The 15,168-nt window shown below is 41.2% G+C and overlaps 1 protein-coding gene across 12 annotated transcripts in view; it reads right to left on the reverse strand.

Annotated features, from left to right (window-relative positions):
- The window catches only part of DENND2B (DENN domain containing 2B), a 304,168-nt gene that overhangs the window by 125,463 nt on the left and 163,537 nt on the right, over positions 1-15,168 (reverse strand). Inside the window, exon 1 of one of the 12 annotated variants that reach the window (XM_073347518.2) lies at positions 10,556-11,323. The exons of the other annotated variants lie outside the window; for them this stretch is intronic. Coding sequence (XP_073203619.1) covers positions 10,556-10,587 — 32 coding nt within the window. The 5' untranslated portion in view covers positions 10,588-11,323. Of the gene's footprint in view, positions 1-10,555; positions 11,324-15,168 lie in introns of those variants that run through there. 12 annotated transcript variants of the gene reach the window in all.

Consider the following 15,168-nt stretch of genomic DNA (forward strand, 5'->3'; position numbering starts at 1 on the left):
TCATGAAGCAAAAAGGTAAAACTTGTCGTATCTTGCTGTTTCTCTGAAATGGAAATGATGCAAGAGGCAAAACAATCCTCCTCCGCTGAAAGCCAGTTGTAGCTTTTGAGAGCTTAACAGGCATATATATTAGACTCCCTGACAACACTCCCTTTGGATAACTTCCTCTTCCAGGGCTGACTCTGACTTTGAGCCAAAAAGGAAAACAAAAGAAATTCCAAAGTTAAAAGTACTTTTACATAATAAGATAGCTACTTAGAACAGAACAATTCATATGAACACACATAGGAAAGACAGACTACACAGTACTGATGAAAAAAATCCCGGCTGTTACAGATGGAGAGGCAAAAAAGAGCTAACTGATTGGAGTGGGTGTGGGTTGCAGTGCTTTAAAAAAAAAATCAAAGGCCATTCTCAGTGTGTGCTCCTGAAATCAAAACTCTCCTGAAAGTTTTGTTAATCTCCACTGAAGTAAAAACCTAGACCTTATCATAACTATCAACAAAATAAACAGGCTGCTAACTAAGGCTTTGAAACAGCATAACCAGCTCATAAGCTAAATGGACTCTGCAGAATTCTACTTGGCATTGAAAGAAGTTCCAGCTCCTTCTATTAGAGCTGTGTGCATGTAGGCTGTACATGTAGGCATGTAGGGCTGTGGGATCAAGCCCTTTTAAAACTCCATGATGAATTCCTGTTGATGCAAAGCCCTTCAGATACATTTGACGAATCTTTATAATAATTTTTGTAGAGGAAAACCCATAAGAACTCAGCTGACTGCAATCATTCTGTGCCTTGATTCTCCTCTCACATCAGTGCATTTCAGGAGTTACTCCACTGAGTGAACAGCATAGGACAATTATCAGGCTCTACAATTGTAAAAATCTGCAAGAAGATGGGAGCTGGTGAATCAGATCCTGTGTGCTTTAATCAAGTTCACTTCCTAAAGTAAAGATCTAGGGTTTGACAATGTGCAATGACTATACAAGAAAAGTTTCAGAGTAGGAGCCGTGTTAGTCCGTATCCGTAAAAAGAAAAGGAGTACTAGTGGCACCTTAGAGACTAACAAATTTATTAGAGCATAAGCTTTCGTGAGCTACAGCTCACTTCATCGGTTGCATTCAGTGGAAAATACAGTGGGGAGATTTATATACACAGAGAACATGAAACAACAGGTGTTACCATACACACTGTAACGAGAGTGATCAGGTAAGGTGAGCTATTACCAGCAGGAGAGCCTGGGAGGGGGTTGGGGGGGTGGAGAGAAACTTTTTGTAGTGATAATCAAGGTGTGCCATTTCCAGCAGTTGACAAGAACGTCTGAGGAACAGGGTGGGGGGTGGGGGTGGGGGAATAGTTTTACTTTGTGTAATGACCCATCCACTCCCAGTCTTTATTCAAGCCTAAGTTAATTGTATCCAGTTTGCAAATTAATTCCCAAAGAAAAGCAAACTCAATACATAAAAGATGATAGATTTTTACTATTTTGTGAATGGTAAATCATAAAGAAAGAAAGCCAAGAGCAACTCCGTTCTGCTCTAGCTAGACATACTCTGAATACATTTTACCAAGTAATTTCTAAGGTGAAGAAATAGGGAATGGAGAATTTGGAAATTATGTGGAATTGCAGGGCCTGTACTTTGTTTAGTCTTTCTGATCAATGCAAGGTGAATTTCAAAACACTACTAAATCAGAATTTTTCATCCACTTTGCACTGGTGTAAATAACTAAACAAGGTACAGGACAACAGATAATCAGACTCAGAATATTTTGGTGGACCAAACTGATGCTTTCCATCACAGTGTTTAGAAGATGAGCTCCGATATGAAAAATCACAGCTATTTGAAATGTCAAAAATATAGTAACTCCCCACTTTCCCTGAAGAACAATGTACTGACTGGTGTTTTTTCTACATAAATCTGTTATTCAACGTTAAAAATGAAACACCACTTCCTAGTTGCTTTTTGTCCCTGCTCTTTTCCTTAAGGTTTATTCTGAATAATATTGGGTCACACAATGTATTTTCTTACAGCTGTGCCTCCACTTCTTATCTTTAATGACACCATTCTTGAAACTAACCAATTTATTTGAGCATGAGCTTTCATGAGCTACAGCTCACTTCATCGGATGCATGCCGTGGAAACTGCAGCAGACTTTATTTATACACAGAGAATATGAAAAAATACCTCCTCCCACCCCACTGTCCTGCTGGTAATAGCTTATCTAAAGTGATCATCAGGTGGGCCATTTCCAGCACAAATCCAGGTTTTCTCACCCTCCACCCCCCCCCACAAATTCACTCTCCTGCTGGTGATAGCCCATCCAAAGTGACAACTCTTTACACAATGTGCATGATAATAATGTAAAGAGTTGTCACTTTGGATGGGCTATCACCAGCAGGAGAGTGAATTTGTATGGGGGGTGGAGGATGAGAAAACCTGGATTTGTGCTGGAAATGGCCCACCTGATGATCACTTTAGATAAGCTATTACCAGCTGGACAGTGGGGTGGGAGGAGGTATTTTTTCATATTCTCTGTGTATATATAAAGTCTGCTGCAGTTTCCACGGCATGCATCCGATGAAGTGAGCTGTAGCTCACGAAAGCTCATGCTCAAATAAATTGGTTAGTCTCTAAGGTGCCACAAGTACTCCTTTTCTTTTTGCGAATACAGACTAACACAGCTGTTACTCTGAAACCTGTCATTCTTGAAACTGCCTTGCATAAAGTACCTGAGTCACATCCTTCTTCTAGTTTCTTTGGTTTTTGTCTTTCTTTCCTACTAACTCTTAATTTTATAGGTGAGTTGAACATTGCAAATGGGTGAATGTTTTCTTTAAATGAGGCAGAACCCACAAGCTATCAATTTTTTTCTTAAGACTCATGATTCTTTGGAAGTTGTTTGTGTAAGAAGCATGTCTAAAACAGGTTTGTTCAGAGCCCTACTGTGCAGGGTTGCTCTCAGGTTTCATCTTTTCACAGTACTGGCAACTTTCCTGTGTGGCTGTTTATTTACCCCAGGGTCTTACGGAAATTAACAATTTTGGGATGAATCCTGCTAGAGCTTTGCAGCGCCAATTAAAATCAATCAGAACAAGCAAATCTTCTAGATTTATATGAATCAAATTTGAAAGCGGGGCTGTGACGCATGGCTAGAAAGGGTTAAACATCCTGCAAAATAAATAATCCTCAAAAGACATGTGGGGAGATAAAATTTGTGGTTTTGTGTATTTATGTATGTATGAGTAGGGTCCACAATGTATCAACAGTCCCTGTCTATGCTGTACTCTGATAATTCAGGAGTACTTGTGGCACCTTAGAGACTAACAAATTTATGTGAGCATAAGCTTTCGTGAGCTCACGTAGCTCACGAAAGCTTATGCTCAAATAAATCTGTTAGTCTCTAAGGTGCCACAAGTACTCCTTTTCTTTTTGCGAATACAGACTAACACGGCTGCTACTCTGAAATCTGATAATTCAGAGGTCAAAAGAAGATCCTAGCATTTAAATGAATTGTAAGCACAGGATATCTCAGTATTCATCTCTCTTTGAAAGGTACTGTGAATGGTGGAGGAAAAAGCAAATGGCCTTATGTTAATTCGTATAACTAAGTACCCGTGATGGACCTCCTTCAAAGTCATCCTAATTACCTTTTGTTCCCTGAGGAAATCCAAACTTGTCAAAAGACATGAAATTGTATAAAAGATCCTTGGGTCCTGATTCTGTCATCTCAGATCTGCTTAGACTTCATCTGGGGAAGTTTGAGTCGCAAGACTGAGGCCCCAGTTATGCTGGTACGCCCTGAATATGAGATTTGGGCATTGAACCATGACCTACGGACTGAATTCTAAAGGAACTCTTTGCAACTTACAAAGCTCACCATCTCTGCTGTGAATCTGAACCTCAATGAATTGAACTCATGTCTGTATGTATATTGATCTTTTAACCATACTTTCTCTCTCTCTCGTTTTTTAATAAAGTTTAGTTTTAGTTAATAAGAATCGGCTGTAGCATGTATTTGGGTAAGATCTGAAACGTTTGTGAACTTGGGAGGTAATATGCCCGATTCTTTGGGATTGGTAGAACCTTTTCTTTTATATGATGAAATAAGATATACAGAAATTTTCATCATATTTGGTGTACCTGGATGGGGGCCTGAGGCTAGATCACTTTAAGGGAACTGTGTTGTTTGGACTTCTGAGTAACCCGTAAGATAACAAAGAAGCTGTTTTATGCTGGTTTGGTGAATCTAAGTATTGGAATATCCACCAGTTTTACGGGGACTGTCTGCCCCATTCTTTGCAGTTCACTCTAATTGAGTGACCTACTAGGACCCCAGTCACAGGGGCAAAATGCTTTCTCTACATAGTGATGCTTGGGTTATTTTTACACATCTGAAGGAGCTCTGGATTCAGCAAGTAGGCTGGAATTCCATCTAAATAGACCAGGCAATGTTTACAGACAGGCTATTCTGTTCAAATACTCTGTAGCCTTAGGAAAGATGTACTCAGTTGGAAACCAAGAGTCCTGGTCGCACTTCTGCAGTCCGCTGTTTACATGTCTTAGCACTCCAAGATGTTTTACTGAGCAAAGCCCCCTACCATACTCTAGTAGACAGTCAAGTATAATTTCTCCGATTTTACAAATAAGCTAACTGCAAGGTAGTCCAAGGTCACATCAGGTAGAGCTGGGACTAGAACCCAGGAGTGAAATCTTGGCTCCACAGAAGTCAGTGGCAGGTGTTCCATTGTTTTCACTGGAGCCAGCATTTTACCCCACTCTCTAATATGGCAGTTCCAAGTCTCACCCACTCAAGCATGCTGCCTTTCAAAATAAATGTGCCAAATCTATTGCTTGGCTAGCCTAGTTATAACTGCTACTTTAACTACTAGACCACACACTCCTTCCAGAGACGGGAATAGTGCCCAGGAATCCTAATTCCCAACACTCTACTGCTGTCCAGCAAATAATTGGGTAATGCACTGTAAAGTATGTGTCAAGTCCCCTTTAGTGGCTGACCTACATAGAGGATAACAGTTATTTCTTTAGGACATGTGGCAGATGTCTGTGTTGGAGATCTGAGGGTTGATAGTTCAAACACTACTGATTATTCATATGAGGTGTCTTTCTGTGGTGGTTCTGCATGAATTAATTTGTTTTTCCAGTTTTCTTTTTATAAACTGGTTTAGTTAATTCACATAGCGAGAAAACATCCTTGAAACACATTTCATAGTTAAAAAGCATTAACTATCTTTTAATTGGGGTGCAACATGCAATGAAACATGGGTGTTCTACATTTTAGTCACCTGTCACACATTTCAATTGCTTGTGTCACACATCAGCTGAGAAAATTTCACAAGAGACTAGCACTGTAAATATTTGTGCCACTTCTGGGGTCCCTGCACTACGTGAGCAAAAAATGAATTCCAGTAAAACAGAGCATGAAGCACCAACTCTATCGGATTTCAGTGCATTTCAGCCTCAAGCACTGGCCCTGCCTGAGTGTAATGTTTGTGAACCAACCCAGTCTGACCATAATGCACTTGAACTTCACACATAGATCGTGTCTGATGGCAATGTATTTGTTACCTACGGCATGGGGTGGTTGGGGGAGGAGGAGAGAGAGCACGATCCTATTTTTAAATTTTGTCGCTATTGTGGCAAGATCTCTGAGGCCCCATTCCCACATTTTATCACTTGGCCTTATGTTTAGTGTCACTCTTTCTGCAAACATCAGTCACAGCACAGTCAACTTTGTGCAGATTTCTTCTGATGTAAACAAAACTCTAAACCAGTGGCCTACAGTAAACATGCCTTATACCATGAGACTGCAATAGAATTACACAATGTAGAGAGAAGCCTTTTTATAAAGCCATTCCCATGGTTAAAAATGAAACATAAACCTGCCATAGAGTTTTCTGTTTATTATTGTATTGCTTTACTTATTACAATAATGTGTCTAAAGACACATAGTAGCCTTTCCTCTCTGGCTTGGTTTGGAAGCATTTATCTTCACTCCTTTGCCCTCGGTAGGCCAGAAGAGTGCGTTTCACACTGACCATCTTTGAGCTACCAATAATTCAAGTTACTCATCCAGTGCAATTCCCCCCCACCCCCCGCTCTCAGAAATGACCAAATGCCAATTTTCTAGCAATAGTAATTTTTTTTTTAATGGAACACAGCTGACACTGATAACAGTATTTCAAAAGGAGAAACTAGAGCAATTATCCTCTGGGATACAGGGCTTTTATATAAACAACCAAAAGAACAAAACCCAGAGTAGGATCTTTCTCAGCACCTGAAACCAGAAAAAATAAAGCATTTGATTAGAGAACTGTGTCTGGACTGTGCAGGTTCCAAAGGGTGAGGAGGAGGAAGAAAAAGAGAAGACATGAATACAGGTGTACTTACTATTTCTTCAAAGGGCAAGAACACACTGCAGGGTAATCAATCCCACCTCATACGCCAGCTACGAGGAGAAAAAGAGAAAAGCTGTTCCACTTCCAACAAAGCTCATATATAGATAGACACAAAAGGCTGTGGCCCAACCTAGGCTATAGAGCTGATATGTATAAGTCTGTAGGTTACAAATCACAGTTCATGTGTGTATTGTGAGCTGTAGCTCACGAAAGCTTATGCTCAAATAAATTTGTTAGTCTCTAAGGTGCCACAAGTACTCCTGTTCTTTTTATGTTGTGAACTGTGATTTATTTAAAACCTATACAGTGACATACAACAAACCATAGAGATTGTACAGAATATATTTTTGTAGGTGTTATGATGAGTACAACAGAAATACCCAGAAGTAAATAAAACAGGTCATCTCTTCCATGACTGTATCCTGGCCTTGCAAGAGGATAGACTTGACTGAATACACATGTCCTGTCTCTAACGACCATGATCTTAATCAAATTCTTGTTGAATACAGAATAAATTCTAGCTAAAACTGGCAAATGTAACCCTTTGTTATATTTAACATATTTATATTTAACATTGTCTAGAGCTGTACAAATAGAAGAAGAAACTGTCTACAAATATTTGTTTGAATTTAAGAGTGAATTTTTATTCCACTTCATGTGCAACTCCTTTTTTTCTATACTTTCTGCAAATTTTTGAGTACTTGGGGGTGTTGTTCTCCTCTGATTTATACTGTTGTAAATCAAGCATAAGCCCATAGAAGTCATTGGAGATATAACAGCTTTACGTCAGTGTAAGTCAAAGAAGAATTAGGCCCTTGATTTTTACTGGGTGATCATTTATGAAAAGTGATTTTTTTTGCCCAAATTTTTGAATATTTACCAAAAATTAAATTAGGATGATTGCAAAAAAATTTTGCTTTATTTATTATTGCAAATTATTTGCAAGTTTCTTATCAAATAACTTTTTTTTAAGTGAATTTCATAAATTTCTTTAGTGAATAATCAATCTTGGCCCGCAGACTACTTGTGAATATTCACTTTCTGCATGGCACGTTTCCTTATTATCTGAAATATGTCACTAAACAACACAGAATGAAGAACAAATTTTACAATCAACAATCACCCTAATTTAAATTTTACAATCTGTTTGCAGACAAAACATTAACAGAAAAAATAAAGCAAAATGCATTAAACAAATAATTTGTTGTGAATTATTCACTAGCCCAGTCATTATCATAATAATTTACATACTAGTATACTCAAGGCCAAACCCAGTTTCCACTGAGATTGATGGGCATCTTTCCACGGATTTCACTGGAAGCTGGATATGCTCCTAATCTGGAACTAGTATTTTGGATTTTCAAACAGCAGCAATAAGCAGCCCCATTTCATAGAATGCCATGCAGACTACAGGATAACATGGGCTGGGAGGAGAGATTTTCAAAAGCACTCAGCGTTGGCCTCTCTCTGCTCCCACTGAAGTCAACAGGAGTTTTATCATTGACGTCAGTGGGAGGAAAATTAGGTCCAATGCTGTGCGCTTTTGAAAATCCTGCTTGTAAGGTAGATGTTAACAGGATATAGGTATAGAGAACACACGCACATAACTCACCACTTTGAAATGAGCCTTCAAGGCCAATTCTCATCTCTACATTCCAGGAGTAATGGTATCTGAAGCCAACGTGGGACGCTGGATGATATTTGAGGGTCTCTTTATGAATGCTTTATTCCTCTGATGCTTTGGCTTCTTATAAAGCTGTGGATTTATGTTTACACTCTTCTGTTGGCCTATTAGGTTTTGTAAGGAGCTTGCCAGTGTGTCTTTTATTTTTCTGTGGAAATTTGCACATTATAATAATCTGGAGAAAGAAAACACTGTACTGCCCATTGTCACAGAACAAAAGGGTGGAAAAATAAATGAGACTGATGTTTCAATATACCATACTTAAAAATGCAGCCCGCTAGCGCAGCAAGAAGTGGGAACATATTTCCATTACACGTGTAACCCTTTTATTGAGAACATGCTCATACAGGAAGACACATTGATACTATCAGACTAGGCCAAGAACATGTAGATTATTTGAAATAAATTAGATTGTGCCAGCAAGTGAAGGTAGGGATGAAGAGCAATGAAAAGCTTGCATCAAATCATTCATCTTTGCTCTCTAAAAACAAAACAAACTACGACAAGTTTGATTTAACCAGACTAAAAACGGAATCTCAACTAATAATCTTGGAACAACAAATCCAAGGCCAAATTCTGGCTTTAAGTTACACTTCTCACAACCTCACAGAGTTTGGATCACAATATTGATGTATATTTAAGCACAGACCCATAAACTCTTGCTAGTCATTCAATGACTATCTGAATAAAAGAGATCCAAGCTGTTTTCTACCCCAGAAGGTGAATTTCTTAGAACACTTTCAAAAATGGGCACCAGAGCCAATGAAGCACAGAAGAGCTTGGAAGCAGCAGAGTATTTAATGCTGGGCTTCCGTTCCAACACTGTTAGCCAGAATAGAGAACTAAAGTCACTGGGAGCCAAATGGCACCCTAGCATGAGTACATCACCTCTCAGAGGCAGTGGATTAGCACCTGCTTCCACTGGAGCTGAATTTAGCCCAGGTCGATCTAAAACATACCTCCCAGCTGTCCAGGATTATAGGTGACATCACTCCTTTTGATCTGAATCATATCTCCAAGGGGATAATGGAGTGCAGGGTATACAGTGATAGAGAGTATATACTCACATTTAATTCTGGAGGTCAGCTCTGAGTATGAAGGGGAGAAAAGTCTTTGCTAACAGACCTCGCTTTCTCAGGCTATGAACAGTGACCATAAATGCCTATATACAGGTTTCTGGCGGGTTGTAGCCACACACAGATCCCTGAATTGCACATAATGCGCAGCATGTCAACTTTTAAAATTATTGTTCCACTCTGTATCTCTGACCAGCTCAGCTCTGGTGTTATCTCCCTACATACCAGTATAGATTACAAACACCAGGCAGGCTGAACTATGAAACTGATTATAGACAGTATGGGGAATTGGGGCGACTGCTCTGGGACCCGTGCTTTGGGGGGCCCTGCGCTTCAGTGTGCATGTGTCGTGCGGGGAGCTCTAGACCAGCCCAGGGGGTTGGGATTAGGGGTGTCTGGGGGGCCAGGAGACCCCAGGAGGTTAGTGGGGGACCTGGCACTGGCAGAGGGAGTTGGGCCCACATTCACTGGTGGGAAGTCGCACTGTATTTCTTTTTCTTGCTCGCCCGCCGCTGCACCGGCCACCAGCATCCTAGTGCCACTGGAACATGCCAGTGTCAGGCTGACCCCATCCATTGCCCTTTCACCCCAGACCCCTCCCTTTTCAGGGACCCCCCCAGCACAGGGGGGCCCCTTGCCTCTAGCACAGGTGCCACCCTGTGTCTCTCCATCGTCCCTCGCCCCCCAGCACTGGTGTCCCCTCCCCACACTAGATTTCACCTAGATAAAAAATGTTAAGGTGGGGGTCCATACAGGCTGATTTGTCCCGGACCCTGCACCCACCTAGGGACAGCCCTGGCTATAGAAAACACTATTATTTAAAAAAGGAGGACTTGTGGCACCTTAGAGACTAACAAATTTATTTGAGCATAAGCTTTCGATGAAGTGAGCTGTAGCTCACAAAAGCTTATGCTCAAATAAATTTGTTAGTCTCTAAGGTGCCACAAGTCCTCCTTTTCTTTCTGCGGATACAGACTAACACAGCTGCTACTCTGAAACCAACTATTATTTAAATAAATCGGCCCTACAGAATTTCAAGCTTCTTTTCCTTCTATTTCTCTTTCTCATCTGACATTTTTGTCACACATTTTAAATGCCACTGTCACACACTTTGCCCTTATCTGGTCATACAGGTTCCAAACTTAGTTGGAAGTTCTCATCAATCATGTAAGGATGTGAAATAAAAACAAGCGGGGATTTCACCCCCTTTGGATCGGTACATCCTGCTGTGTTTTTGGAATCCTACTACTCCAATCCTCAAACAACAAATGGGACATGCTCTATCTGTGTCTGTCAAATTTCTGTCCCTTTTGTATGTATAAAGGGAGGAACTTGCCATTAATGATTAACAGGAACAAGACAAACAGAAAGTCCTACCATTGACTCTGACAGATTGACTTCCAGTGCATTCAGTGGCAAAGTTAAGGTTAGTTGAAAGTTACCAGCTGTCAACGGGAACATGGATGTTTTCTGCTTCTTTAAAGTCGCAGGGCAGGAGCAACCAGTTTAAAATTCTTTCCTGGAACTTCGTGATGTGAAGCAGCCTTACTGTCCATTGCCAACAAAATCACTGATTCGCTTATGAAAAGTAAAGCTGTATTAGGTCCACTAGACAACACACTCCAGTATTGGACAAGATCACTGGGCTGAACATATTCCTTAAGAACCACGTGGCTGAAGAGAAACAGAGGACGACTCCATGAGCAGCTAAGCATGCACAAGAAAATGCTTTTATCGTCACCAAGTGGTTGGAACGATGCAGTGTGTCTGCCAGCTGCCTAATTTACCACTGTCGGCTTTTAGTTTTCCTTTATCATCAGTTTTCCAAGCTGGCAGCAAAACAAGGTGACAGCAATTTCAAATGCTCTGAAATGGAGAGTGAGCTTGTTCCTATGTTGTGTCTGAAAGTTTCTGTACCAGTTAAGCTCTCTCTATTGCCCCACTTTCCCCACTGAGGAACAGCTGCTTCCCTGGGAAGGTCCCTTTATACAGAAAAACAGGTGAGTCAGCCTGGGATCTCCAGGCTGTGATAGAAAATGAGGATTAACCAATGACCTCACCTTCCCCCTGCTTAAATATTGTAAGTACTGTGCTTTCCCATCACATCAACCTCACACCAACGAGCAAAGCAAACAACATTCCCGATACCTGCCTTCCCCTAGGAGGTAAAGAGTTAGTAGACAAGCATCAATGCATTGACTTTTCTCTTCAGGAAGGAAACATTCGTGGAATTGCCCAGAGAAAAGGTTAAACCCGCTCAGCTCAGCTTAGGTACTGCAATAATCCAGGCACCAGCCAGTGCCTGGGAAACGGCTGCAATGTGGAACAGAGGTGACTATGGTAGAGGAGCGATTTTCTGAGTGCTTATGCCATTATTCCAGCGAGAGATACAAGATTATGACAGGAGCTGCTTTTTTAGCACATGCAGCTGTGAAACCAATACCCGTAAAAGTATCTGTATAAAAAGCAGTGACCCCAAATTCAATACGACTTCTAGTCAATTCAAGAAAACAGACCAGGAGTTTTACACTGGTATGCTGGAGCTAGATTGTGGCTTGGATTCCAAACGTGCAGGGGACTAAGACCCTCCCCCACCCCCATGAGCCTGTCTACCTCTGCACAGATTGCACCCACTGACTCTCCACACTGTGTGTGGGGGAAATGGGGGATGGGCAGAACCTTAACTGCTCTGGCTGGAGCAGCTAAGCCAGCCTGATACAGTCCAGCCTAAATTTACTACTCCCAACTCTGGAGCAAGGGGGACAGAAACTGTGCCTCCGAGGGGCGTCTCTGAGTCACTGTGCCTATTGGGGCTATGCCTGGGGTGGCACAGTTTATGGCTCACCCCTTTCTCAGGGCAAAATTAGCTGATTTATGGGACAAGAAACTGGTTTAAGCTGGGAGTACACCATATAGCAAATACCACAGCATTCCTTAGCTGATTTAATGCATCCATCAAGTTTGCATTGTCATATGTTAATACCTTCAAGCACGTGACAGTACAAAAATATAAAAACAGACCCCATCAGTTTACACTCAAGCACTGCATTATTAACATAAATCCCAATCGGTGCTTTATTATTCCCTTGGAACATTATTGTTAAGAGCCTAAAAGCTAATTTAACACTTTTTTTTTAAATGTATAAATTTATAAAATTAAGGGCCTGATTCCCTTGGTCTGTCATCATAAAGAGGGCTTACAGAGGGAGTGCAATTTGCATCCACTCTAAGGCCTTTTTACAGTGCCTGAGAGGTGAAAAGAAGTTTAGTGAAAAGGAGCAGCACACCTCAAGTCTTTGGATTATAAGCGACTCAGGGCAGGGACCTTGTCTGTCTATGCTTCTATTAAGCACCATCCACACTATTCTGTATAAACTCTAACAATAATTGTACTCACAGCTACAAAATAGTTATTCACCCAAGTACTGAAGTCTTTACTCTTATGCAAGCAAAGCTTCCACTCAAATCAGTGGAAGTTCCACCTGTGTAAATTGTGGGCCCAATAACAAAACTCATACAAAACTAGATACTGCCTTGTGAGAAAAACTGAGAATGCCATTATACTGCCTTAGTAGACAGTGGGCCTGATCTTCCACTTCATTACACTAGGCCCTTACTGTGTGGGTTTCAGCTGAGGCATACTGACATGTGTCAATTGGAGGATCAGGACCAGAAATGTCTAGCAGGTCTTTCCCAAGGGCACCTTGGACCAGTAGTGCTCAGGTCTATATTATGTTCCCAAATGTCCTAGCAAATGGAAAAGTCCATTTGTGAGGGCTGCTGCACAAGGTTGTGCCTGGAAAGTCTGATATAAAACAGCTTGTTATATAAATCCAAAATTGGAACTACCCTGTTTACTCATTAGCTCCAGTTCACTGCTCAGCATAAAGGTATTTCCATAATACAGCCACAATTTTGTGGATGGGTAGAATCAGCAAAGTTGTCATGTCTTGCAATTTCCATTCCTTCCTTTTAAAAAAAAAAAAAGGAGGGAACAAAAGCTTTAGCGTAACTTGATTCCAGTTTTTTCTATAGCTTCTATACCATCAGAGATTAATTCTGGTTAAAGAGCACCATTAATACATTAACCTTACTAAATAATTCCTTTACTTCACATCCAAAATATTTTTTTAAATAGCTCAAGGATCACACTGTACCAATACCAATAAATTGGACTAAGAGCATCATTAACTTAACTAAATCATTCCTGTATTCTAACTGAAACTCTCCTCAGGCTTGCTTTATTAAAGCATATAGTACAATTTGGGCACCGTGGACAAGATTTTCATACCTGGCTGCCTCAAATCCAGTTCCTAAAACTAGATAGACTCAAAAAATAAGGCTGAGCCACTACAGCTCTTACTGATTTCAGTGGGATTTGTGTGTTCTCAACACTTCTGACCATCAGACCACTTATGACAGAAAATGTTTTCTTGAGCAAAAACTGCTCCTAGATAGGGTACAGGTGAGTCGCATCATACGCACATTTAACTTACGCAAATTCAACTATACACGCTCAGCAAAAAAAAAAAGAAGAAGAAGAAGAAGATAACTGTAAACAGTGTGGACGATTCCACCCACCATTCCACTCAATGAGTGCGTGCCCCAGAGTGAGTGTGAGATGGAAGACGTGAATCTGCTGTTCCCTCAGTCGGTCTCAGTTCCTGTGTGCCTCTCATAGGGTGAGCATCTCGCCGTGCTGAGTGTGATTCTAGTGTTTAAAGATACTGTATGTATTTTTCGTACAACATGGCCCCTAAACACAAACCAACTATTTCATCTGGTGCTCAAAGAAATAACGATCTGTTCCAATGCTGGAGGAAAAACTGGCTGTGTTGGACTTCTTGAGAGATGGTATGTCGGTCTCCAACGTGGCGCGTAAATATGGCCGCAACGAATTTCGCATCTATGCCATCAAGATTCGAGAGAGAGAAATTCATCAAGCCATGGCATCAAGTGCTCCAATAACTGCTAAGGTGACGAGGCAGGTGCGTGATAAGACTTTAATGAAGACTGAAAAGGCATTAAACTTATGGCTGGAAGACATGAACCGTAAATGTGTGCCTATCAATGGCAACACACTGCGAGAAAAGGCTCTTAGCCTCTATGCGCTGTTCAAACCTCCCGCCGAAGAGGGACAGCCTTCTGATGAGAAGGAATTCAAAGCCAGCCAAGGTTGGCTTAACAGTTTTAGGAACCGCTTCAACCTCAAAAACGTGCAGACTAGGCTCTTCTGGAAAAAAATGCCCAACTGCACTTACACTTTGAAATCAGAAAGACAAGCCCCTGGCTTCAAAGCAGCTAAAGACCATGTGACTGTGTTGTTTTGTGGCAATGCGGCTGGGCATTTAATAAAGCTTGCTCTACACAGGGCTGCAAATCCCTGTGCCCTAAAAGGCAAGAACAAAAATCTCCTGCCTATGTTCTGGAAATCAAATAAAAAGGCTTGGGTGACAGCAGCATTATTTCTGGATTGGTTCCACAAGTGTTTCATTCTGGAGGTCAAGCGGTACCTTGAAGAGAAAAGACTTGACTTTAAAGTGTTGCTGATCGTAGACAATGCTCCTGGCCACCCTGCGGCACTCCAGTTTGTGCATAATGATGTTGAAGTCGTCTTTTTCCCCCCCAATACCACCTCCATCCTCCAACCTCTCGACCAACGCGTGATTCGCTGTTTCAAGGCCACGTACACGTGGCTTACGTTCTCACAGATATGTAGCGCTATGGATGCTGATCCCAATCTTAATGTGATGGACTGTTGGAAGTCCTTCAACATTGCCGATTGCATCACTTATATTTAAACAGGCAATGGATGCAATCAAGCCTGAAACACTCAATGCATGTTGGTGAAACCTATGGAAAGAATGTGTGAATGATTTTAAGGGTTTTCCGACCATTGACAAAGAAGTGAAACGCATTGTTCAGGTGGCCAGGCAAGTGGGTGGTGATGGCTTCGTCGACATCCTAGAGGAAGAAACTGAAGAATTAAT

This window comes from Lepidochelys kempii, chromosome 6 (assembly GCF_965140285.1).
Source record: "Lepidochelys kempii isolate rLepKem1 chromosome 6, rLepKem1.hap1, whole genome shotgun sequence".
In the NCBI taxonomy this organism is placed as follows: Eukaryota; Metazoa; Chordata; order Testudines; family Cheloniidae; genus Lepidochelys; species Lepidochelys kempii.